The 25,631-nt window shown below is 42.3% G+C and overlaps 1 protein-coding gene across 1 annotated transcript in view; it reads left to right on the top strand.

The window, feature by feature from the left end:
- The first annotated feature begins 7,828 nt into the window (after nt 1-7,828).
- SH3BP5 (SH3 domain binding protein 5) overlaps nt 7,829-25,631 on the top strand; it is a 40,862-nt gene continuing 23,059 nt past the window's right edge. The window contains exons 1-3 of the mRNA XM_048510725.1: nt 7,829-8,233; nt 10,430-10,492; nt 23,386-23,514. Of these exons, the coding sequence (XP_048366682.1) occupies nt 8,147-8,233; nt 10,430-10,492; nt 23,386-23,514 (279 nt within the window). The 5' untranslated portion in view covers nt 7,829-8,146. The remainder of the gene's footprint in view (nt 8,234-10,429; nt 10,493-23,385; nt 23,515-25,631) is intronic.

Raw genomic sequence — 25,631 nt, 5'->3', positions numbered from 1 at the left:
TGTGGGACTGAGTCACCTAGATCCTAGAGTCTAGACCAATACTCCGCCATGTGGGCTGTCCTTCAACAGAAGCTTACTTCTATTCACTGACCCAAAAGAAGAATACAGAAAAGATCTCTTCACTTGATCTTGTCCAAAAGGCCTTTTGATCTCCTAATTTTTGTAAGGCACACTTCTTGCCTCAGCACTGGTTTTTCATCTCTAGCTAAGTAACCATACTATTTTTCCTCTTTATTTGCTCATTGCTGTCTCTTGCATTTTAATAGTGGCCTTGAATAAACCCTTCTCTCCATATGAAATTCTGATTCAGGATACAAAATCTCATAACAGCTTAACATTTCATGAAGATTCATCTACAGATTAGATAGCATTGGTCAGAGACTCAACAAGTGACAATTTTCTCAGTCTCTGTAGGTGTAAAATTGCCCATTACAGTCTGTGCAAACATCAGTTACAATGGTTGTGAATAATCACAGTGTACTTTTCAGTTCCATAAAGATGTCACAAGCCAAACATTTCAACCTATTGTTCATATCTCTCCCACCCCCCCCCCCCCCACACACACACTCTTTTCTTTTCCATGTATAAAAATCTTCCTGCCTGAAGATCCACTGTTACATCTGGGACTGAGCTCAAGTCAATGAAAACGTATATTACAATGAATTGTTAGGCTTTAAGGTATCATAGGGATCAGTATATAAAAACCCAGGCAAAGCTGTCAGGAGAAATGGGGTGAGGTGTTATCAGTTGCTGAAGAGACCTGGTTCTGCTTCGCTATGTCTTGAGACTTGGAGGAAGAGGTGAGGTCCTGGAATGGATGCCTGGCCTGGTGAGAGTATATAAACTGAAGGTTAATCTAGTTATCATGCTTACTCACTAGACTTGCTTGCTGGGGAAAATATCTCTGATAAAGTATTGCATATATGTCTAGAGACCATTAGAGGGATCCATACTTCTCTGAATCTGGACTTAGCAATTATGTAACTAGGATGGGATCTGGTTTAATTTAAACATATTTGTTTGTAAAGGAAGTAGACCCAACAACCTCTCTTGGAAGTTGATAGACGTTAAGATTAACCAAATTTTGAAATTAAATTTAACACTTGATCCCAAAGCGATTTTGTTAAATGGATTTACAGAGGAAAACAGAAAATTGACAGAAAGAGGCAGACGAAGGCAGAAAGAGGAAGAGCCAGCATAAGATGGATAGACTCTATGAAGGAAGTCACAGACTTCACCCCACAAGACCTGACCAATGCTGTTAATGAAAGGACATTTCCAAGGACATTAATTCCTAGAGTCACCACAAGTCGGAAGTAACTTGATAACTCACACACACAGACAGAGCAAAAAAGCCACCTAATTCTTTTGGTTGTTAAGAACTCAGGTCTTGTTTGTTTCAAGTCAGTCTTGTAAAAACATTACTTGGGGTGAAAGGAAGTGAAGCAAAGGTGTCTGTACAACTGATTTAAAAATAAACACTTCCAGTTGATAATACTTAGTTTGAATTAGCAAAATGAGATACTGTTCATTACTCATATGGGCGTTGGGGGCAGCTCACCCATGAAATGAAATAGTATAAATCGTATGTTTGCCATATGTAAATACAGTTTGTGCAAGATAGCATTGTCTTCTACCCAGTAAATGTTTTCTTTGACTTTTAAACCCATTTTACCAATCTGAACTTCATGTGTAAAAACATCCATAGCTGTAGGACCATGAGGCAGTTCAACAAACAGCAGCTCTCTCAAAGTAGCACTGGCAGATTGCTTTCTCAAATAATTGTATTTACACAGTTTCTCCCCCTCTTTCCCAGCTACAGGAGGATAAAACTGTCTAAAAATAGGCCAGGAACAGTCCTAGATAAATCACAACACATCCAATGATAAGACAGTTTACAGTCCCATCTTAAGCAGAACTCCACCCTGCAAAGCCAATTTGACTTCAAAGGATTTAGAAGGATATGTCTCTATTTGGGACTGCACTGACAACAGCCCTGTAAAATAGGTTAGCTAAGAAAGAGACTGACTGGTTTAAGAAAACACAATCAGTTAGTGGGAACTTGAAGCCAGGTCTCTCTGGTGCTCCTCTGACACTAACCATTATCCCACACTGTATTAGCTATGATCACTATTTTACAAACATGTCCTCTTTTCAGGGATCATGATAGGAGAGGCATATGGATGCCACCTTTTCTTGGCTCTGCAACCATTACCTTCAGTTGCTTCCAGTTCTTTTTTCTAAATCTGATTTTTAGCTCATGTGGACTTTTAGCTTCTTCATTGTGGAGGCAAGTTGCCTCTGAAATTGTCACCTTGTTTGAACCTCACTGCTTTTGGTCTGAGCCATTCATGACTTAATGGATGAAAGGCTCTATGTTCACAGCATGTGTAAAATGGAACGGCTCAGGATGGCAATTTTTAAAGGGAACCGCGATGTGATAAAACAGAATTGTGCAGGAGGATACTTATTTAATTTTAATTGTCTGTGAAATCATTATAGGCAATTCCCCTCCCCTGTATTTAATTGTTCAGTGGATATTCTTTCATTGTTCTCAATTGTATCCTACAGTTTTATTGCATGGTTGTATGAGCTATACTTGCCTTTATTCCATTTTTACTATTTTGTGATTCAATTTAGGTCCCTACCAGAAAGTCAGATGACAAATGAAGTAAAATAAATAAAGTAAATGCTAGGATTATATTGTCTGGAATGTGATGATAATCTGGATCCAGACTTCTCTAGCACACTTTTGGTGCTAGGAAGGAGGCCTTAGGCAAAACCTGCAGCCTTTTATATACTGTCCATGAACATTTAATTATTCCTTCCCAGGCCTTCGTATGTTCTCTGTGTATGCAATAGGGATTCTCTGTCACTGTAATGCCTAACAAAGATTTGTAGTAAAGCAGTGGCATTCTAGAGTCACTCTTGAATATTCTATTTACGTTTGAATTGCAACCTTTGAATTCTTTCCACAGACACTGAAAGCTGCTCAGTCTGACCTCCAGATTGAATTTAGAGTCCTTTTCAGTGAATTTACAATGCCATCTTAAGAATCCCTAAGCAATGGGTTATACCCATTGACACAGAAAGATGTAACTTGACTTAGGAAACAATCTTCAGGAAGGTTACTCAGAAATAAGTCCCATTTTAGTTCTTGGCTTAATCTTGGCTTAAAATATTTTTTTAGGATTGCAGCCTTGGTTCTCAGTTTCAGTGCCATGATAATCAGAGTGACACTGAGGTGAAGGATATAGCTTGGTTTGGGATTGCCCAGCTGGTCAGTGGAATCAAATCAGCTTGAATGCAGATAGTTAGGGCACACTTTGAGCTCTGGTTTACTAGGGAACAATACAACTTGATTTCAGTGATGGAAGTTTAGCCACGGACCATATGAAGTAATAAAAGTGAACAGTATATCATTAAACATGGTCTCTTAATCTACCACGTACGGTACATGGGTTAATGAATTAGGGCTTCCTAGCAGGATTCATCATTTGCCATTCTCTCTGGAAGCAAATCACAGCAGATATGCTAGTGAAACTAGCTTTAAATTGTAGATATTCACTTGTGTGTTAGAGATGAGTTCTGCTCACCCCACCCTGCTGCAGACAATAGCTCAACTCATCCAGGTGTTCATCTCTGAAATCATCAGGTGTGGACATGATTTGACAAATGGGTTATGTGTATGTGTTTTTTAAATGATCCTATCAAAGATTTCAGAACCAGCCATTGTTATAAATAACTGCTCAGTGTCCTTTTTCATATTGTTGATGTGCAGATTAGAGGATTAAGGAGGAGCCAATGAAATAGCAAGGCCTATGATTGCTATATTAGATAGTAGCTTTATTTATTTCTATACGTTCCTGATGATTTACAGGTACCTTTTTTTAAAAAAAAGCACCCCCTTTTAAGTGATACAGAGCAAAGCACATGAACCAAATGTGCCCCCCCTCAAACTTTAAGCTGCAATCAAACAGGCCACATTGTTCAAGGTGCTTTTAGCACAATCATTTCTGCCACTGTGCAAACATCTCGTTATTTTTTTTTCAATCCACAATCATACTCATGGCATTATGATCAAAATGTATATAACTGGGATGCTTTCAAAGTAGAGATGAGTTTATGACTTTAATTTTTAGAGAAGTCGTGAACAAAGAAAGAGGAACATATAAACCACAGGTTTGCAAAAGGCTTGCCAGATGACTTAAAAAAATAATTCCCAAACTGCCAAGATTGCTGGGGTAGTGTGAGTTTCATGAAAGCAGCAGCAAGTGCAGCTTTTTAGAGCATAGAGGCATAAAAGATGATTATCTGCTAAGTGTTGCTGAAGATGCAAACTAGAAGTTAGGACTTTTTAAAAGTTGAATTTGGGTATCCCACATTTCACTTGTGTTTCCCACAGTCATCCAGAAGCTGTGGGGAACCATCTTTTAAAATGCTGCAGGGGCCCTGATTCTTCTTGGGATTGTGGTACTGGGGTGATTTCCACACAGTTGGAAAAAAACGTCCTGCAGACGTTTAAAAAGATCAGTTTCGGCTTTTTAAGTTTGCTCACAACAGCTCACTAAAACAAGCAGCCAAAATTGATCTTTTTTCCCCCAGCACAGAGCTCTTGTCAGTTTCATAATTGTGCACATCATTTTATGTGCTGCTACAGAGATTCTCTGTGCCTCTACCATTTGGTAAAGTTTTTCCATGGAGGTTTCCTCCACTTGCAGCTTATCTGTATGCAGTTTCATTGTAAAAAGTAGATGGCTAAAGTTTGTTTTGTTTAGTGATCCTATGCACATGTAATTTTTCCTTTTTTTGTTTTGAGGGGGATGTCTACGAAGCTATAGCGACAAAAATATGCACAAATTGCATCTTCTCTAATTGTGTCGCTGTAGTTTCATAAACATTCCCCTCTAAAAAAAAGAAAAATGACACATGCGCAGGATTTCTAGGCAAAACAAACTTTATTCATCAACTTTTTATACAGAAATTGCACACAAATAAGCTGCAAGCAGAGGAAACCTCCATGGGGAACATTCAGAGAATCTCTTGCAGCGCACAAAATGGTGAGGGTGAATGGCAAAAATGAAAGTAAGACATTTGGGTGGAAAAAATAAAGCATTTCTTGCCTGCTTTTGTTCACTCAGTAGGCAGGAAACATCTTCATCTCCAGTAGGGGGGAAAGATTGCTAATTTAGCAATTGTCAAAACGCCCAGATTGAGAGAAAAAAATGTTTTGATGACATTTTGGGGAAGAGAACTGTGCGAAGTTCTTTAAAATGCTTTTTAAAATGTCCCCAAGATGTTTTATTTCTGCTGTGCGGATCACCTGCAAGTAGGAAGGGCTCCTGTCCCCCATGGCCAAAATGACTGAAGGAAGCCAAAATGACTGAAGGAAGCCAAAATGACTGAAGAAATTTCAGTGACGAAGGGAGGGGGAACTGTGCCTGGGGCATGAGCTGCCCGTGCGTTCCCTCCTGCCCCCAACACATCCCCACCCCTGCCCCCGACACATGACGGCAATGGCAGTGCCTGGAACAAGCCGTCCCGAATGACCCATTGCCGCTACGCGTCTGAGGTATTTGTCCCATTTTGGAGCTACGCACCCAAGGCAGTTCCAGGGTCAATTTCAAAGTGGTAAACAGGCCTGGTTTTATCAGAAGGTTTAGGGAATATCTTGCTCCCGACCGCAGTTGGTAGAAAAAGACTGACAATTCCTGCAATATAGTCTGTGCAGCTTTGCAGCACTCAGACTGATTTTTCTGTTTCGTAAGATAGGAATATTTATTTATCTTTCTCTTGACAAAATGGGCAACAACTCAAACCAATATACATTAAGTGCATATCAAATGACATTAACTGCATCAAATAGAACAGTTAGGTTCAAGTCATGCGGCACCTTAGAGACCAGCAAGAATTTCGAGGTATACATTTTCAAAAGTCAAAGCTCCCTTCGTCAGATACAAGTAGGAATGGAGATCTCAATCTTTATATCCCAATCAGAAGGTGAGAGGAGTGTTGTAAAGAATGCTTGTAAACAATGAAGGGTAAAAGTCATATTGTAATCAGCTTGATTAGAACAGAGGGAACTGCATGGGGCCAGAAAATTGTCTGTAGCCTAGCCTGGTAAGTACTGCATGTGCCTATTCAGTCCGGGGTGGGGGGTGGGGTTACAATGTTCTGAATTTGTGAATGGCTTCAAGTTCAGCAATCTCATGCTATACTTTCCTGTTGATGCTTCTTTGAGGACTGCCACTCTTAAGTCAGCAGTGGACTGAACTGGAACACTAAAATGTTCTCCTTACTGTTGTAGATTTACAACAGACATTCTTGAAATTACAATACCCACCTGATATAGTATGGAAACAAATCAACAAAGCAGAATAACACCAAGGGATAACAGAACACAATTGGTGGTCAAATACAACTTTCAGCTCAGACTGGTTCAATGCAACACTAATGACCTACAACCTATGATTGGCCATGATACCCTCCTCCCACAGGCATTGGGAGGAAAACCTTTTCTTGGCTCGCAGACAGCTCTCTAACCTTAGACAACTTCTCACCCACAGCAACACCATTCTTAACATGGACATGGACTCGGGGCCTGGAGCCTTCATGAAAACAAAATACCAACACTACCTCATATCCACTCTGACCTTACAACACCAGCCACAGCATCGCGGGTTCATGCACTTGTTCATCTTCCAACATTCTGTACACTATCAAATGTCAGCTGTGCCCTTCTACTCACTACATTGGACAAGAAGGTCAGTTCCTATGTAAAAGAATAAAAATAAACATTAAAAACCACAACACTCAAAAACCAGCAGGATAACATTTCAGTCTTCCAGGTCGTTCCACTGTTGACCTAAGAGTGGCAGTCCTCAAATACACAAGCTACAAGGGGAAATTACAGCACTGGAACTGCTGAACTTGAGTTCATTCACAAGTTCAGAACAATGCCCCTCTGCCCTGCTGAATAGGAACATAGGATTCTTATCTTACTACACATGCTAATTTTCTGCCCCTCTGAGGGCCAATGCACCTTGGCATGTTCCTTTTATTACTGGGGCTTAGCCTTCAAGCCTGTTCAATTTGCCCAAACACAAATCTGGAATATAGTGAAGGGCATTAAGATCTGGGGTGCTGTGTGGTTTCCGGGCTGTATGGCTGTGTTCTAGCAGCATTCTCTCCTGAAGATGCCAGCCACAGATGCAGGCGAAACGTCAGGAGAGAATACTGCTAGAACACGGCCATGCAGCCGGGAAACCACACAGCACCCCAGTGATTCTGGCCGTGAAAGCCTTCGATAAGGCATTAAGATCATTTCTATATCTCGTGTGAAGCAATCGAATGTTATTATATTATAATGGTTATTTTGTGTTACTTTGGGAGGGTAATAATTGAGATGACATCTCCTAGATATATTGAAATAACAGACTTGTGTACTTTTGTCACACAAGACGAACTCTGTATTTGTGTGTATTTGTGTTTGTGTAGGGGGGGCTATTCTCGGACGCTTACACAGAAGCCTCCTAGGGAGGAAATCCATATGAAATAACCACAACTACCCCTCCTAATCTGAAGGAACAATTGGGGAGACCTTCCACAGGTACAGGATGAGGCCCCTACCAACCCAGCACAATATATTCCGTCCTTTGCTCTGAGAGTCCCAGGGGGACTGTTCAGGCGCCTTCCCAACAGGCCTAATAAGCAAAGACAAATACTTTTGAGTCTTGACTGATCTGTCCCCGCCTCCCCATGTGGCGGTGATGAGGTCTTTGGAGAAAGGGGAGCAAAGGAAAGAGGCGGGGGGCGGTCTGCAAAGACGAGTGAATTGCTTTGAAAAAACCGAGGCCTGTGATTTGGCCGCCTCCCAGGCAGGCAGTGGGCGGAACATGCTTGCGAGGCTGAGGCACGAAGCTCCGGTTTCAGCAAGGAGGCGAAGCGCAGCGCTGTGCCCGTTCTCCCCTCCCTTGTAACGGAGAAGCGGCTCCTTTGCCTTCCCGCCACAGCGCTGCAACCAGGCTTGGGAAAGGCTCGCCTCAGTCGGAGCGACCGGGGAACCCACCGACAGGCAGGCTCGGCCCGGGGAGCCGCAGCGCGCGTGCCAGCAGCCTCTGGCCGGAGAGCCTCCGCTTCGCCCGGCATGGATCCGACCCCGAGGAGGACCTGGGGCGAGGACGGCGAGGGCCAGCCGCAGGAAGAAGAGGAAGAAGTGGATCCCCGAATCCAGGTCGGCTTGCAAAGCGCAGCCCGCACTCACGCCCCTGGTCTCGGCGGGCGGCGCAGCCTCTCCGCAAAGGGGGATGGGGGCGCGGCGCGGGGTGGCGGCGCTGCTGGGTGCCATTTCTGGGGAAGGGGCGGCCTGGTGCAGACCCCCGTCTTGCAATCCCGACGGAGGGACTGGGAGGGAACCCTCATTAGGTTTCTGCGGCGGTGCCTTTGCAGCTCGCCCGGGACACGTTGCGCGTGTCAGGTGCGCTCCTTGGCGAGGGGCGCGTTGGAGGCGCGCCCTTGCAAGCGGCTCTGTCCTTTCTCTGCGGCTTCGGTCGCTGTCAGCGGATCGGGCGCTTGCTCGGGAGCCTTCCGGGATGGCGTCGTCAGTCAGGCTAGCCTGTCTCTATCAGTGAGGACGCCGGCAAGGGCAGCTCGGCTTCTGTCGGTACCGATATGGTTGGGCGACGAGGCCCGAGGCCTGGGGGCGTCATAAAAAATAGGCTTTCGGGATCGCCGGCTGGGAAGTCCCCACCAGCTGCGGGGAAGGCGTTTCACCCCCGTTCACAACTTTGTAGTTATCTGTACCAGGTTTTCATTTTCCTCCCCTCCCCTTTTAAATCTGGCCCCAACCTAGAGAGAGTGGCTGGCTCAAGGTCACCTAGCAACCTTGGGGACTATGTTAGGATTTGCACCCAAAGCCAGTACTGTAAGCACAAGGGCGCGCTGTCCCCTCCTCTCAACATGCCGCCTCCATCCCAGCTAGATTGGAAGGAGACACTCTCTCCCACAGCACTCCCTTTGATTACACCAGATGGTGATCCACGGCTGCTCTGCAGTTATCAGCCCCAATCCCATCTGAAGTGGAGGTTGTCAGTCTGAAATCCTTTAATTCCTATTTGTCAGTCTCCCTCCCGCGTTCTCATTCCCTGTCTTCGATTCTGGTGAAGCAGACAAGGTTGCTGTCGGCAAAACCTTGTCAATTTGACCAGCATGGATTTTCTCCTCCATGCCAGTGATCGCCAGTGCTTCTGCACATGGTGATGGTTTTATTACAAGAAAACATCAACTTCAGGCAGCTGGGGAGTGAAGAACCCTGTAACCTCTTGCGGGTGGAGGATGGTAGAGGAAGGAGAAGTTCATGCACAAAAAAGTGGATCTCATAAAACTAACCTTTAGATGACACAAAGATACAGGAAGGTAGAAATGCAAATGTAAATGCACCTTTCTGCTTGGGTATCAGTTCCCTTCAAAAATGTGGTACTATCTTATTTTAAAATGCACTTCTGTTTCCACCCATGTGGACTGGAGGGAGCGTCTCAGCAGGTGACTTGGATGAGATCTTCTGGAGCGTAAGCCTGGAAGCATCTGGTTCAAGTGTCATCTCAGTGATCTTGGGCAGCTCCCCACCTCCCGCCCCAGCATCTGACTCTATAAAGATGATAATACTGGCCTGCCTTTAATGGTTCTTGTATGGGTTACTGAGATCATGTATATGTTTGGAAGTACAAAAGTGCTTTGTAAATTCTCAATGTTATTGTGTACCTGCATGACTTTCTCCAAGCAACGCTGCAGTTATATATATGCATGTTCAGATATATGTAGTTATACACACACATACCACACATCCAATATTGGAACTGGAATTGGAAACAGCAAGAAGAAAATCTATTGTGCTCTCTTGAATACTGGTTTTCTTGCATCTGACATGGCCTCTTTTCTTAGGCCCCTTCCGCACATGCAGAATAATGCATTTTCTAACCACTTTCACAACTGTTTTCAAGTGGATTTTGCTATTCCGCACAGCTTCAAAGAGCATTGAAAGCAGTTTGAAAGTGCATTATTCTGCATGTGCGGAATGAGCCTTTGTTTTTTGTTGGGCCTTTGAGGCTTATATGGTGAAGGCCCCAAATCAAAACAGGAACACCACATCAGCGATAAACAGGAATAACTCGAATCTGTAAAGACAACAATTTAAATCTTTAGAACATCTCTCAACCTCTGCCCTTGCCCCTAGATAGTCTTACCACAGATGTCTTAAGGCAGCTGAGTTCTGCTTTGCTCTTTAAATGCTTTCTATCTTTCTGTTTCCATTTAACATTCCAGCTGGGGCCCCTGTGCAAAATGCCAGATGACACTTAATAACCTTCCCTCCTTCCCCGTTGTGTCAGTTTCTTGCTGCTTGATGTGAGTTTGTTTCTTGGCTTTCTTCCAGGGGGAGCTCGAAAAGTTGAATCAATCTACAGATGATATTAATCGGAGGGAAACTGAGCTTGAGGTACAATATTTGTTTTTCTTATGTAAACACATTCCCTTGAGAGATTTATTTTATTTCTAATATTACTTTTAAAAGACAACTGCATCTGGCTTTTTTGCACTGATGGCCAGATCCCCCAAAGAAATGGTGAAATTTTAAAAAAAGAAAATGTGTTTGTGATCTAAGCTGCAGAATAAAGCAAAAGTAGGTCAGACATCATTTGCTCAGACACTGGAATGGAGTGACATTACTATGTATAGCATTGTGGCTTTCAGTAATCCTCTGATATCCTACACCGAGGGATCAAATATAGCCGTCAGAATGGTAATTAATCCTGTGCTTAGGTATGCAAACACTGCTTTGGGATTTGATAAGTTGACTGTGTTCCTGCTGTACTGATCTTCGGCTAAACACTGCGTGAATGGTGCTTCCAAATGAAAGAAATTTACAGTGCCTTCTTTAGCAGAATTACACCCTTCTTAGCCCGTTGAGACCAGTGGGTTTAGAAAATTATACGTCCACTTAAGGTTGCACTGTTAGGAACATGCATGTCTAGCAAAGTGAAGAGACTTTCAAAGAGGTGAAATACATAGTTCAGGGCACCCTGCTGTTGACAAATGTCAAAACATGGCACGTTTGCTCCCCTGATACCTGGGGTATGAAATTTTGTTCATAACTGCAGTAGTTTCTCCAGCAAACAGGAAGTAGAAGCACAGATGAGATGGGCTTTTGGGCTATGGGAGAGGAGGGATTGCAGTGACGACCAGGAATTTTAATCTGAAAATGGGATGAACTATCCATGTAACAGAAAGAAATAGACTTGGGATTTTTCCTTTTGTGCAGTTTAACGATCCTTGTACAGCTAGCCTTGCAAAGGGAAAATTGTCTTTGCTTGTGTCTGTCTGGCTGATCTAGTAGTTTGCAGAAAATCTCTTGGGACTTTTCAAAATAACTTTCAGCATCTAGCAGGGTATATTTCTGGATAACCAGGCTCCTGCTGACAACAGGCATAGAATAATAATTCATTTGGGTAAGACTAAACCATCATAAAAATCATACACATATTTTGTCTTTGAACAGTAGAAGTATCTTCGGCCCCTAGATCCTTTTGCCTACCTCCATGTAGTTCTCTATCTACGTCAGTGTTACTGGCTCCTCTTGGTTTAAGTTTGTTCTTGTTTCCCTGTACACTTTGCAAGATGAGGATATATGGTGCTTACAGTAATGCTTATTTCCTGTCACTTGATTTTTAAACTTCTGTTCCCCATCTCCAGCGAACTGTAACCAGCATTGGCTGGGCAGAGGAGTTGTGGTAATTTCAGATAAGAGACTTCTGCTACATCCTCTGGGCCAGTGATCTGAAACACACTCTTTTTCAATCAAGGCTATATATGTTTATAATTTAGAATTGCTGAGATTTTGTTTGGAGCCCTGAGACAGCTATGTGGAAGCAACGATCTACTATCTGTCATTAAATATTTGCCAGTAGCTTGCTCTCAGAAATAGTGAGAGGTAAATGTTGCTTATGAGGCATGCCCAGAAATGTTTCTCTCTCACGCTTTTCCATGGTTCTAGAGATGGGGAAAGAGGATGACCAGTTTTTCCCATAACCTAGTTCTAGCAGATCTGTTCGTTACAATTTCAGACCTTCACAACTTGTAAACCGCCAAGCTAACAAGAGTCCGCTAGAGACTGATGTCTCTCCTGGCTGTGTAGCCAGTTTGCATCTGAAGCAAAGTTGATTGGGAAGAAACTGATGGACCACAGGGTATGGTGGTGTGGGTACGGTGGCTCAGGAATTGTTCAGGCTTGCTTATTCTCTAGCCACTAATGTCCCTTTCAGCTGCTGAAGGGGCAAAAGAGCCCACTGTGTGTTGATTTTTAGCTGTTCCCATCGCAATTCTGAGCAATCATGGACATGTGCTAAATTTGGCTTCTGGCATTCCAAGGCAGATACATTAAGGTGGTTAGAGTTTTGTGACAGCATTTGAATTCAGTGTGAGGTAACATGTGACTATTCAGCAGTCACAGTTGTCATAAATTGATACATGAACTGTTCACATTTTTGTTCGCTGTAAGCCCTCCTGGGGTTTTACCCGACGTCATCCACCCAATTTATTAATTATGGAAAGTAATTGCTGCTACTGGTTTCATTGTATTTATTGTTTTAATTGGGATTATTCGATTGTTTTAGTTGCAATGTATTGTGTCTGGTTGCCTGTAAACCCATCTGAGTCTCTGGGGTAGGCGGCTCTAATAAATTAGTGTAATAATAATAATAATAATAATATGAAAAATTACTGGCTAATAATAATAATACAATAATAATAATAATAATAATAATAATAATAATAATAATAATAATAATAATAATAATAATAATAATAATAATAATAATCCATTTCCATAACGAAAAACAGACAAAAAAGGATGTCTTAAAGGTTGGTGACTGGGTTGCAGTGTCCTTTCTGCGGCTTTCAAAGATGATGAATAGCATCCCTTGTTTATTCCTACAACTCTCATGTTGTGCTGTGGAGCAATACTTCTGGCTGTTCAAGTGGATGGCTGAGACCCTGCTGTGTGGATTGTTATGGATGGTCTCCTTTGCATTAGAGAGAGAGAATGGCTGGGTTGTGAAAGGCACGCAGGCTGGTTAAGTTAGAAGCGTATAAATTTAATCTATTGCTTCTTAATGAGCCTTTGATTGGGCTTTCTGGTCAAAACGTCATATAATTCTGTTGGCACACAGAGAACAGAGCTGAGTTTTCACTAATGCTACAACAAAGGATTTCATGGGAGATCCTCAGGAGTGGAGTTTTAATGCTTAGCTTCTCTAATGTGCCTGTTTATGACTAAAACATTTATGCAGGAATCTCTTGTAAATACCATTTCACTCCATGAGGGGCTGCTTTACTGCTTCCAGCAGTCCTTTATTTGTTGTGTATGGAGAGTACACATGCGATACTGCTTTTAAATATGAGAGACGGACATTACCAGTAATTCAAGTCCCTGTAGTAATGTTTGAACGTGTTCCATTGTGTCTGCATTGATTGGCTGGTCCATTTCTGCAATTAATATTAATATTTATGTAGTCCCAAGCTGGGATCTGACTAATGCTTGTAGGTCCATATAACTTCAATAGTGCAGCTTGGAAACTTACCTACCAGATTCCTGAAAGAAAAGGCATCTTGGATTGTTGAAAGGTTAGCTTTTTGGGCATAGGATGGTAGTTCTTCCAAGGAGCACTACTGCCACACTGAGAGGAGTCTGCTTGAGCACAGCTGGAGGGGGGGTTATGTTTCGGCCCTAATCTCATCTAACAGGGAGACAGGGTAAGCCTTGAATATGTTGGTGGCAGCTAGGTTAGGTGTTTGGAGTTCCATTCAAGTAGAAGAGGTGAAGTGAGTATGTGGTCTCCTAGGGGAGGGTTAAGGAAACGCCACCTACAGCAGTTCTGCTTTTCAGTGATCCTTCCTCACATGGTAGGTGGGGAACTCCTGCAGTGATGTCATGGGCATCAGGCTGAATAGCATAGCCTTTATTGGCATAACAAAAAAACACACAACTAGCATAAATAATATTCAAACAGGTGTTAAAACTCAGGTAAAATATAAATAAACTACAAACTGTGAATTATTTCCATGAGAAAAATTTGCTACTACCTCTTCATATGAGGGGGATCTGCTGATGTTTGTGTAACTAGAGCAGTTTGACATTCCAAGCTCTTTTGTGTGTGTGTGCATGTATTTATTATTTGCTCTTATTTTTTTAAAATGGAGGTAATACCTGAACCCTAGTTGAATTTGTTCTGGGCAAGAATGTGATTTTCAGAACTTTTATTCCATGGTGATCCAGTGAACAAACGCCATCTCCAGGCTAGAGTACTGTAACTTTCGTTCTACATATGGCTACCCTTAAGACTCCTCTGGAAACTTAGCCGGATTTAGGAATACAACTGCACTGGATGCTTTACAGGAGGGATATCAGCGGAGGGGCAGCGTGTCCAACTGGTGCTCCATTAGCTACACTGGCTCCCAAGATGGAATAACATATAAAGTTCAAGGCTTTTGGTATTAACTTTTAAAGCTTCTAAACAGTCTGGGAATCTTTGAATCTGTGGGGCTGCCTCTCTCAATCCCATCCCCTTCTGGAAGAGTATTTTGCACTCAACAGGTAACAATCTCTACCTGATGGTCCCTGGCCTGAAAAAATGTCTTGACTGTCCTCCGTCAGAGCTTTTTTGCAGCTCTGGCTCTAGGATGGAACCCTCTATCAAAATGAGACCTCAGGGCTTACAGGTGATCTCTATTTCACAGTTCCTGCTGCGGACTCCTTGAAAGATGGATATATCTCTTCCATGCACCACCTATGGTTAAAAGGCAGCAACAGTGTCCATCTTAGCTGACACCCTCCCTTCTGTCCCTTTATTTTTCCTGCTTAGAAAATCCCTGTGACCCCTTTTCCTTGATTTTGCGTCCTTCCCTCTGATTGGCTTCTCTCTCTCACATTATACATTTCTGATTTCAAAGGGCACTGGAGAGTTGAAGAATTTCTATGTCAGTTGGGTTTTAATTGGTGCAGTTTGATTTACTTATTGTAGTAAATTGGTTGTTATGAGCCGTCTTGAACCTGTCTTCATGGAAAAGGTGGAGCTAAAAAATCCAATAAATACAAACAAATACCTACTCTAGTTCCAGGTTTTCAAGGTGATTAAAAATCAAATGATTAATGAGACAATCCAAATAAAGCTACCTAAACTTAGTTCAAACCCTATAGTCCAGTGATAATGAGTGGTTTGTGTTGGCTGAACAACCCTATAATTTTGTGGGTTGGATTTATACAAAGAAAAGAACTGATAACTTGAAGGGTACGCCGTTCCTTATCTTAAAAGTCATTTTGAGGCACTGAAGAAGAGTTGTGGAAAAACCCTCAGGCCGTTTCCTTACGTGGCAAAATATGACGATGCATTCGCCTTGAATCGAAAAAGAAGCGTCAGAGCGAGAGCGTTATACACGCGCAGCGGCGGAGGAGTGCGCGAGTCGCGCTCGTCAGCTGGAAACGCTAAACAGTAGCGAAGACGGTGTATTCAGGAAAAGCGCTTGAAAACCACTCTTTTTTTCCCCATGTGACGCGATCGGACGCCGTGACTTCGCGCGAACAGCCGCCACGGAGCTGTGCGGCCACAAATGGCGTCGGGCCTGCACGGCTTCGCAAAGTGCGCCAGAAGCATAGCGCTTCGCCAGAGATTGCCGCTTCGCGCAGCGCTTCCGATGCGAACCGTCACATTTCTGCGCGGGCTGCGGGATCTCCGCAGCTCCGCCTGATCTGTGTGAACGCTTTTTTTACGGATGCGTGCGCGAATTCCATCGCGACGTCATCGCCAGTCATACTTTTTGGCCGTGCGGAAACGGCCTCAGTGAAGAGTGCTTAGATTGTTTGAGCCCACGGGGGTGTAAGAGCTCATCTTTTCAGAGTGCAGTGTTCTTGCCAAGGTCTCTGTCAAGCATGTAATGACGCACTGAGCATGAGTTGTGACACATGTTTGTGTATACTTTTGCTCTTAGCTTCATGAGGTTCCTGGACAGTACTGTAAATTACTATCTTGGAGAACTAGCATTGAAGCTGTGTGTGGCTTTCTATCTCATGTTTACAGAATCAGTATGAGTAGGGAAAGGTGTGTGGATGCTTGCCCACAAATGTGCTAATGGTCCAAAATGCATTTGAGGTTGTTTGACCTCCGAACATTGACCAGTCTCTTCAGCCTTGCTGATTTTGTTCATCTTAGTCAAGAACTTTATGTCTGGTTCAGGTTGCAATTAAGCAGAGTTGTTTTAAAATACCTCTGTCATTGAAAAAGTACAGTCTGGTCCCTTCCGCACACGCAAAATAATGTGTTTTCAAACCACTTTCACAACTGTTTGCAAGTGAATTTTGCTATTCCGCACTAGCTTCAAAGAGCACTGAAAGCAGTTTGAAAGTGCATTATTTTGCATGTGCGGAATGAGCCTCTGACAGTTTATGCTGGAATTTGTTAGTGTTAAAAGAGCCATTTGATTTCTTTTTTTCATTTTGCTGCAACAGACTAACTCTTTGGAGTTGATTCTATCATTGTAAGATACCAGGATGTGGGTGTGTTTACACAGATGCTCCATTGAATGCTGAACTTAGACAGGAGAAACCAAAACTAACGATGTACTGATTGGGTGAAGGAAAAGTTTCGGCCATCAGATTTCAATAGACTGAACTGGTTTCCAGTTGAGCTCTGGTCTTCTGAAATACCTGCACAATGTAGATTGGGTCCATGGTTTAAGCTCCATCCATTCCTCATTTCAGACTTACTGAGCTTCGAAGTAACTGTAGACCTCACTTTCGAAACCTGCATATTACCGTGTGATGCAATAGAACGGTGTTTCCTGGCACCAGTGTATACCAGTGTCCAGGCCTCAGCACTGTGGCCAACAGTCATCACAAGCCCACCCTGCCACTTCAATAAAGAAAATTTGGGGGGGAAAGGGGGGGGTGTCTCCGTGTGTTCAAAACATTTAAGTGGCTTAGCATCCTGGTTTATAAGCAAAGAGCAAATCTACAGTTCATTTGTTTGAATATAACCTTTTAGTAGATGTGTGAAAACAGCTGGAGGCAGTGTGTTCAAGAAACCGTGGCTATGAGGCACAGATAAACAAGGCTGTGCTATATGTCGAGATGGTGAGTTTCTTGCTTCAGCTCAAGTGGCCTTTCGCTGGACACATTTTAGAGTTGCCACTTCTAGATTGGAAATACCTGGAGATTTGAGGGGGGTGGGGGGTGGGGCGCCTGAGGAGGGCAAGGGGAGGGGAGGAACTTCAATGGGATGTAATGCCAAAGAGTCTACCTTCCAAAGCAGCCATTTTCTCCAGATGAACTTGATCTTTGTTGCCTGGAGGCCCGTTGTAGTCCCAGGAAATCTCCTGCCACCACTTGGAAACTGGCAACCCTACATTAAGTGGATTTGAAACATAAACCGATTGCTTCATTATACTTTCTTTTCTTTCAGCCCCTTTTCTTATGTTTTTTTTTTCTCCCTGCTTTTCCCTTCTACTTCCTGAAATCCAGCATGGTGTAGTGGTTAAGAGTTGGTGGACTGTAATCTGGAGAACTGATTCCCTACTCCTCCACATAAGTGACGAACTTTTATTTGGTGAATTGGATTTGTTTCTCCACTCTTACATTCCTGCTGGGTGACATTGTGCTAGTCACAGTTCTCTCAGAACTCACCTACCTCGCAAGGTGTCTATTGTGGGAAGAGGAAGGGAAAGGAGCTTGTAAGCTCCTTTGAGTCTCTTTACAGGAAAGAAAGGGGATGGGGATCAAATCCAAACTGTTCGTCTTCTTCCTGCAGCCTATGAGGGTCAAACTACAGAAACACTAAAAGCACAAATTTCTGAATGTAAATGGAAGAATATAAAGTTATAAGGATACAACAGGCTATATGCTAATGAGAACTTTTTGAAATACTGGGAACACTGACTTGGCTCACCTTCTGCTTGCGAGGCCTGGCCTGAGTTCAGGCGGCCCTTGTCCTCAGCCAGTCTGCTTTGCTGAAGGAGACATTAGCAGAGCCTGCCCAGATTCCAATATCTTCTTGTCACAGTGAAATGTTGCCAAGTTGTCCTGTGTTTTTTTTTTCCTAGGAAATTCCATCAGACATCTGGTTTATCTCTAAAGATAACATTCTGTGGCAAGAATGCTGGCTGGAATGGGTCGTAGGGACCATATCACTCTAGTGGCCTCTCAGTTTGTTTCCAGGCCCAATTCAGGTTGTTGGTATTGATCTGTAAACCCTGTATGGTTTGAGGCAAAATACATTTAAGGACAGAGGCATAGCTCCAAGGGGGTGGGCGTGACACACTGGGCACACAGTCCTGTGGGGGCATGGCGAGGGCATTCCGGGAGCGTTCCGGGGCAGGGGCGGAGGATGCACCTGTGCACTGGCTGCTTTCCCCCCTTGCTACGCCTCTGTTTAAGGACCACCTTCTTCTGTTTACCTGTTTATTGCAATTGTCTTTGGCGGCTCTGCTTCAGGCCTCCCTGCCAAATGAGACACTGTGGAAATCCAAGGAATCTCCTTAAAACTTTGGAACACACTTCCCAGGGAGGCTTATTTGTTTGCCTCTATTGTTGTCTTTCACTATCGGCTATCTTATTTTGTTTGGCATGCCCCCATAACTCTTATTGGCCCTTCTCCCTGTTTTTGTTGTGTTTGTGTGTTTGTATGTTTTAATTAAACTGTGTAAATATGGTATGGAATTGTGTAAATATTTAATGTTTTGATATTTGTTGGCTTGAAGGCCCTCTTTGGGTGGAAATGCTGCAGAGAAATGTTTTAGATAAATACAGGTGAAGGTGGGGACATTCTTATTTAGTGCCCTGGGATGTTGTCAAATGGAGTGCTTTTAAAAACCACGTTAAACTTCTCAGTTATACTGTTTTAAGGTGTTCTAGTCCCACTTAATAGTTTTATGATTAGGATAATTCATGGATAACATCATGGATAAGGGAACAAAAGCATTTAAACAGAAACGTCCTGTCAGGAAGTGCCATGTGGAAACAAACAGGAACAGAATTAGGTCATTAGGCTTGGTTTTAAGAAGCGGAATGCTGCAGAGGATGCTTGTGAAGAATAAAAGGAAATATCTAGATGTACATAGATGCGGAACAGCTGGTCTAGGGGGTACAGCAAGGGCTGTTGCAATTGTGCAAAAAGACTGTACAGCATTGCCTATTGATTATAAGAAGGTTCTTCGCTCAGAATTTACCAAAGTCTTTTGGGCTGTGAAATATGTCACTTTTTTCTAGCAATGCAACCTGAAACTGAACTTTGGAATATATATATATATATCCCGCCCTTCCCAATAGAACTCAGGGCAGCAAACATCAGTATAAAATCAATTTAAAACAATACAGTATAAAATATCCTTTAAAACTACAACAGCAAAGCAACATGAGATGGCGAAAAAACCCATAATAGGCACCCAAGGGAGGTCACGATGTTCCGATCAGGCCGGCTTATCCTTGTAGAGCCTGGATAAGTTCTTACCATGATTTAGAAAAAATAAATGTCATGAATAAGGTATGATCTGGCTGGGTTGTGCCTTGCAGACAGTGTGTTGTATTAAGTGCCATCAAGCTGCTTCTAACTTATGGCGACCCTATGAATCAATGTCCTCCAAAACGTCTTGTCATTAACAGCTTTGCTCAGGTCTTGCAAACTGAGGCTTGTGGCTTCCTTTATAGAGTCAGTCCATCTCATGTTGGGTCTTCTGCTTTTGCTGCTGCCTTTAGATTTTCCTAGCATTATTGCCTTTTCCAATGACTCCTATCTTCTCATTTTGTGACCAAAGTATGACAGCCTCAGTTTAGTCATTTTAGCTTCTAGGGACAGCTCAGGCTTCTAGAACCCTGTCCATGGGAATCTGTAACACTCTCTTCCATTACCACAATTCTAAGGAACGTACTTTCTTCCTGTCAGCTTTTTTCATTGCCCAGCTTTCACACCTATACATAGTAATAAGGAATATTAACTTGATCTTGGTCACCAGTTACACATCCTTACACTCAAGAATCTTTTCTAGCTCCTTCATGGCTGCTTCCCTAGTCGCAGTCTCCTGATTTCTTGGCTTCAGTGCAGGGATGGAGCGAGGGGAAAAAGCACTTGGTGCACTGGTGCATCCTCTGCCACTGCCACGCCCCCGTCCACCCCGGAACGCCCTTCCACTTCCCTGGAATGCCCTCTTCACACCCCCGCAGGGGCACGTGCCTGGTGTGTCGCGCCCCCTCTGTTCCCTTGGAGCTACACCTCTGCTGCAGTCTTCCTTTTGGTTGATGATGGCGCCAAGGAATAGAAACTTTTCAGCAATTTCAGTTTCCTTATTGTGCACCCTAAAGCTGAGTCGTTCTTTCATAGTCATTACTTTTGTCGTCTTTTAATTTTTTAAAAAAAATATTATTATTTTTGAAATAAATTTTAACACAAACATTTCATTACAATAACTTTTGTCTTCTTGATGTTCAGCTATAGTCCTGCTTGGACATTTCCGTCTAACTTTCAACAGTAGTCATTTTAAGTTTTTGCTATTTTCTTGCCAGTATTGTAGTATCATCAATGTATTTCAAACTGTTAATATTCCTCCCTCCAATTTTCACTCTGCCTTCATCTAAATCTAAACCCTGCTTAGGTCTTATCATTTCCCACCCCTTAAGGATGTTAATTTGTAAAAATATGCTATCTCTCTACTTTCCTCTGAGATGTAATTTTATGTTTATTCTGCTGTGCCTGTCTATTTTGAATGGACTGATTATACTGTTTAGTGGGTCTTGTTTTAAACTGGCCTCTCTGGATTCCTGTTTTATTTTGCTGATGCAGATTTGTGTGGCTGCTCATCTGGAGTTGTCCACCTTTAGAGGTTTGTGTGCTTTTCATCTTGCTTTGCAAGTTTATCACCAGTTGGGAGTGAGTCATGCCCACACTGGCCTTTTCCATTATCATTTGGTGGCAAGATGCATTGTAAATCACTCGTGGGGAAAAGGCCACTGATTGGATCTGTATTATTTGGCCTGGATCTTGATTTTGTTTGTTTTTCTGGGTAGCAGTGACATATTTCATGACATTTTGACCTCATTTTATAGACTTCCCCCTCTCTTATCTGCCCGCCGAGGTTACTACTTATGCATCTGGCAAAACAGGTTCACAAAATGCTACCAGTTGTTAATTGGTACTCACAACCCTAAGACTTTTTGTTCTCAAGTGTGAATTCACTGTATTTACAACAGCTTCAGAGCCTTTGTAGTAAACGTATTATATGAATGGATTCTACCCTAATGTCTCTCTCTCCCCCTCCCCCCCCTCAAAAATATGTAACCTTGAAACTCTGGAATATTGGCCTTACTCTGAACAGTTAATTGTTAATGTTGGATTAATAAAACTGATGGCAATTTAAAATCCACACAGAATCTATTCTGCAAGTCAGTAATTTATTCTTTTCCAGTTAGTAATGAGCTGCCAAAAGAATAACAATTCTGTCATAGTGACTTGACAAGAAGATAATGCCACCTCCCCAGTACATGAAGCTGGGGGTAAATAGCTGTTTCCTTGACTTACATTTAATACTTTGGCTGTAACCAGTTCATCTGAAGAGTGGCAAGATCAGCCTTCTTAGGGATGCTGAGAATCGTGTGTGTGTGTGTGTGTGTGTGTGTGTGGAGGGGGAGGAACTGGGACAACAAGTCACAGATCCTTGAGCCCCCAGAATTTTTCTTTCATACAACATTTGTGTTGGATGTGAGCGATACAAAGGATCTCGAGGGAATTTTTTATTGAAGGAGGACATGGAGGCCTTCAGCAGACGTATTCAGGATTTAAATGCCAAGTTTGCATGATGATATTTGAGTCTCTGGCTACATTATGACGCTTTGATTATCAATGGTTAATTGAACCAACCATGATTAGTGGTGCAGACAGTTGATCAGAGTCTGGTTTGTTTGTTTCCAGTGAAACTCAACAGCTGTGGGAGAGGTTATTTGGCCATGCTATGGCTGTACCCTGCACCAAACAAACAAACTGGGGTTAAACTGCAATTCCTGCATTTGTGCATAATGACTAACCAGAGTTACTGGAAAGCTGAAATGTAACAGTGATAAAATGTGAACTCTGGTCCAGTTTGTAGCTTTCCTGATAACCAGAATGAATGGATTTGTGATCATTCTGACATCACGCTGCGCTGGAGTTTAATTAACCACAACTTAGTGTCTATATGTAGGCCTAATGTCTGATTCCTGAAACTATAGTCTTCTTACTGTGTACTAGATCACTTGAATAGTTTCCACTCCACTCTTGTCAATCACACAAAAAGGGAAGTATTTTATTTTTTCACATCAGGGCCTAGTATTTTTGAATGTCCAGATTGCTTGTTTGATCACTTGCTTTTGTCAGGAATTGAAGACTAGATCTGGTTTTGTTGGAAAATTATACCACTTTAGAATGCACTCAAGTCTTTAATTTCATACATGTGTTGCCTTTATTTTACTTAGATAAGGATCTTCAAGTTGCTTACCACAGCATGATATTCTCCAGTTCCCAGCCCAAGACTCGTTACGATTATAAGCCCAGTACTCATTAAAATTACGTTCTGTTTTGTATCCCTGACTTATATTTGTATAAGCAGTTACATTATAAAAACTGATGTCATCTGTACACAGTTCTTAAACTGAATAACATCATCTTAAGAGAGAGCAGTTACACAAAGAAATACAAAATAACAGAACTTTTGCAGCTTAGGAACTCAGGATATTAAAGAGCAAACTGATTACTGCCTTTATTTTGGGATTCAAGGCTGAACTGAACTAGATTTCAGAAACAATGATTGCTCAGAAACAACTAATATTGGGAGTTTTGAAAATGCTGTAGTAATTAAATGAACCTTAAATCTGGATTGCAGCGATGAAGATGTTAATTTAAAGATCATTGAATCCATAGTTGTTTTTTTTTAATGATGTGCTATTTTTGGCCTCTGAAACATTCAGGCCCCTTCCGCACACGCAAAATAATGCATTTTCAAACCACTTTCACAACTGTTTGCAAGTGGATTTTGCCATTCCGCACAGCTTCAAAGAGCACTGAAAACAGTTTGAAAGTGCATTATTCTGCATGTGCGGAATGAGCCTCAGAAAAAGTTGTGAGACAGGTAGTGTTGGTAAGCCTGATACAGTCTTTGACTGTTTGTAGGGTTTTTATTAGTGTGATGATCTTTCAGACTTCAGAACTATTCCATTATTTACCCCAAAAATATTGTTCTGAAGAGTTCCTCTGGCGGGCAGGTTGAGTTCATCACTAGCGACCAAGACTTTTCTTTTAGTAACACCTTCTCTTTCCTTTGCAGGATGCCCGCCAGAAGTTTCGGTCTGTCTTGGTTGAAGCAACAATAAAGCTAGATGAACTTGTGAAGAAGATTGGTAAAGCCGTAGAAGACTCTAAGCCATATTGGGAAGCAAGGAGAGTGGCCAGGCAGGTAAGAGCATCACTAAAAACGCCGCTTGAGGCCTGGTTAAACCAAGCATTGCCAAGGGCTGTGCGAGCAACTTTCTCCATGATACACTATTTTTTTTAATGTCCAGGGAACTTTTACATGAAGGGACAAGAAAAATGACTCCGCCTTCTATCGCAGCCATTTTCTGGTTAATGCTTTGAATTTCAAAGGGGCCCACAACCTGAAAAATGTTGGGGAACCTGGTATAGTACATTGTATCTCGTCAGAGTTCTGCCACCTCACTCTGCTGTATGTGTAGACCAGACCCACATCTAATTGAATAAGGGTGACACTCTGCTTACCAATCATACACAAACTAGCAGTAAAGCCCATTGTACGAATAAATACAGTGGGCTTTAGAAAACTGTTGGTTAGTTTACAGCTCCCACCAAAGAGGCTAACGCCTTCTGCTTTTCCTCCCTTCTTGGCCTTGCAATTTACCATAGGCTCATTCCGCACACGCAGAATAATGCACTTTCAAGCTGCTTTCAGGGCTCTTTGAAGCTGTGCGGAATGGCAAAAACAGTTGTGAAAGCAGCTTGAAAGTGCATTATTTTGCGTGTGCGGAATGAGCCATAGATAATGAAAACCTAGCCTAATTATTCAATGGGAAAAAAAAGCATACTTATGGATTCCACCCCCACCCCATGTTCTTCAGAGTTCATCACAGGAATCTAGTTCTGGTAAAAAGAAGCACACCATGGGGGAAGGAGAGGAGTATGGCTTCCTGTAGCAAGGGCTGCTTGGAAGTGCAATCCTTGCCTCTCCAGGAGAAGCTGGAATCTAGGCCCTCCCCAATGACCAAAAACTACACTTCCCAGCAGCCCTTGCCTTTTCTGGTTTGTTATTGGGAACACGCTGCTCAATTATATAACAAGATGTGTCTTTTAATTTTTTGTCACTATTTCTTTTGTGCCTCCTCCACTAATCTTCACTCATGATCTAATTTGTAATCTTGTAATCTAACCATTTTCTTTCAAGGACTGTGTTAATAATTATGAAAAGTAAAGTGTTAATAAACTTCAACTTTTAAAAAGTGAATGTGCTAAAATAGTATCAATATTCAACTGGTACTGTGATGCTATAGTGGGCAACTCAACTGAGGACTGCCCACCAAGGACTGATGACACAAATTTCCCCTGCATGTACCACTCACACAGTATATGTATGAAAGGACTTGTCTCCTTTCCGATCCCTACTAATTTTGCTCTTTCAAGAAGTACTTTGTTTTCAACAACCTACTCAGGATTTCTAGCAACCACAGTGACATTGGAACAGAAACAGTTATAGGTCTTAGAATGTCAATTGTTTCAGTTTAACACCACCCATGATATGAAGAAACTAAGCTACCAAATAGAAAAGACACAAAGCTACTAAATATGAAAATGTTTGAACCTTGCTGTCTCACAAGAGACACTGGAGTCCATAAAGTCTTCTGTAATTCATGGACAATTATAATACCGTGTGCTCAAAGTCCTCTGCTCTTTGTCTTTCAAGTTTTCCCTTCCACAAAAAAAGAAAGCGATGGTGTCACAGGCTGGAGTATGATCCAGTTGACCTTAACCATTCATCCTCTGTGTTTTTGCCATTTTGACCTGTGCTTTTAACTTCCTTTTTAAATACAAAATGTATTTTTTTTCACAGAACTTTATAACAGCAAAAAAGAAAGAAGAAAAGAAAAAGAAAAAAAATTATGCCCAAATATAGAATAAAGAAAAAAATAAAACACCCAGAAAAACTAAAAAGGAAAAACTGCAAGAAGGGTGGGGTTGGGTTTAAGAAAACAGATAGGCAGCTTCTAAAATCTGAACAGCTGATGCACAGTTACTGATCCTAGATTTCATCAAAACTAATGGGTCAAAAAAGAATCCAGATTAGTCCACCTGTCAAATTAAAAGTCCCCAAAGCTTCCTGTGGAGGCTAGAGTCAGACCCTGTCTGCTTTTTGCTGGCAATTGCCTTTTTCATAATGTGTGGCAGAGAGCTCTTATTTGAAGCGCCACCTTCCGCAGAAGTCCCTGCTTTTAACTTTCTGATAGTGGTGCAGATGACCCATTGAGCTGTATTTCTGGTGGGTGACTGGGGCAACTCCTTTCTTCC

The sequence above is a fragment of the Sphaerodactylus townsendi genome, linkage group LG11, assembly GCF_021028975.2.
Source record: "Sphaerodactylus townsendi isolate TG3544 linkage group LG11, MPM_Stown_v2.3, whole genome shotgun sequence".
Classification (NCBI taxonomy): Eukaryota; Metazoa; Chordata; class Lepidosauria; order Squamata; family Sphaerodactylidae; genus Sphaerodactylus; species Sphaerodactylus townsendi.
Note: the sequence above shows the minus strand (reverse complement) of the source record. Positions and strands in the feature narration are given on the sequence as shown.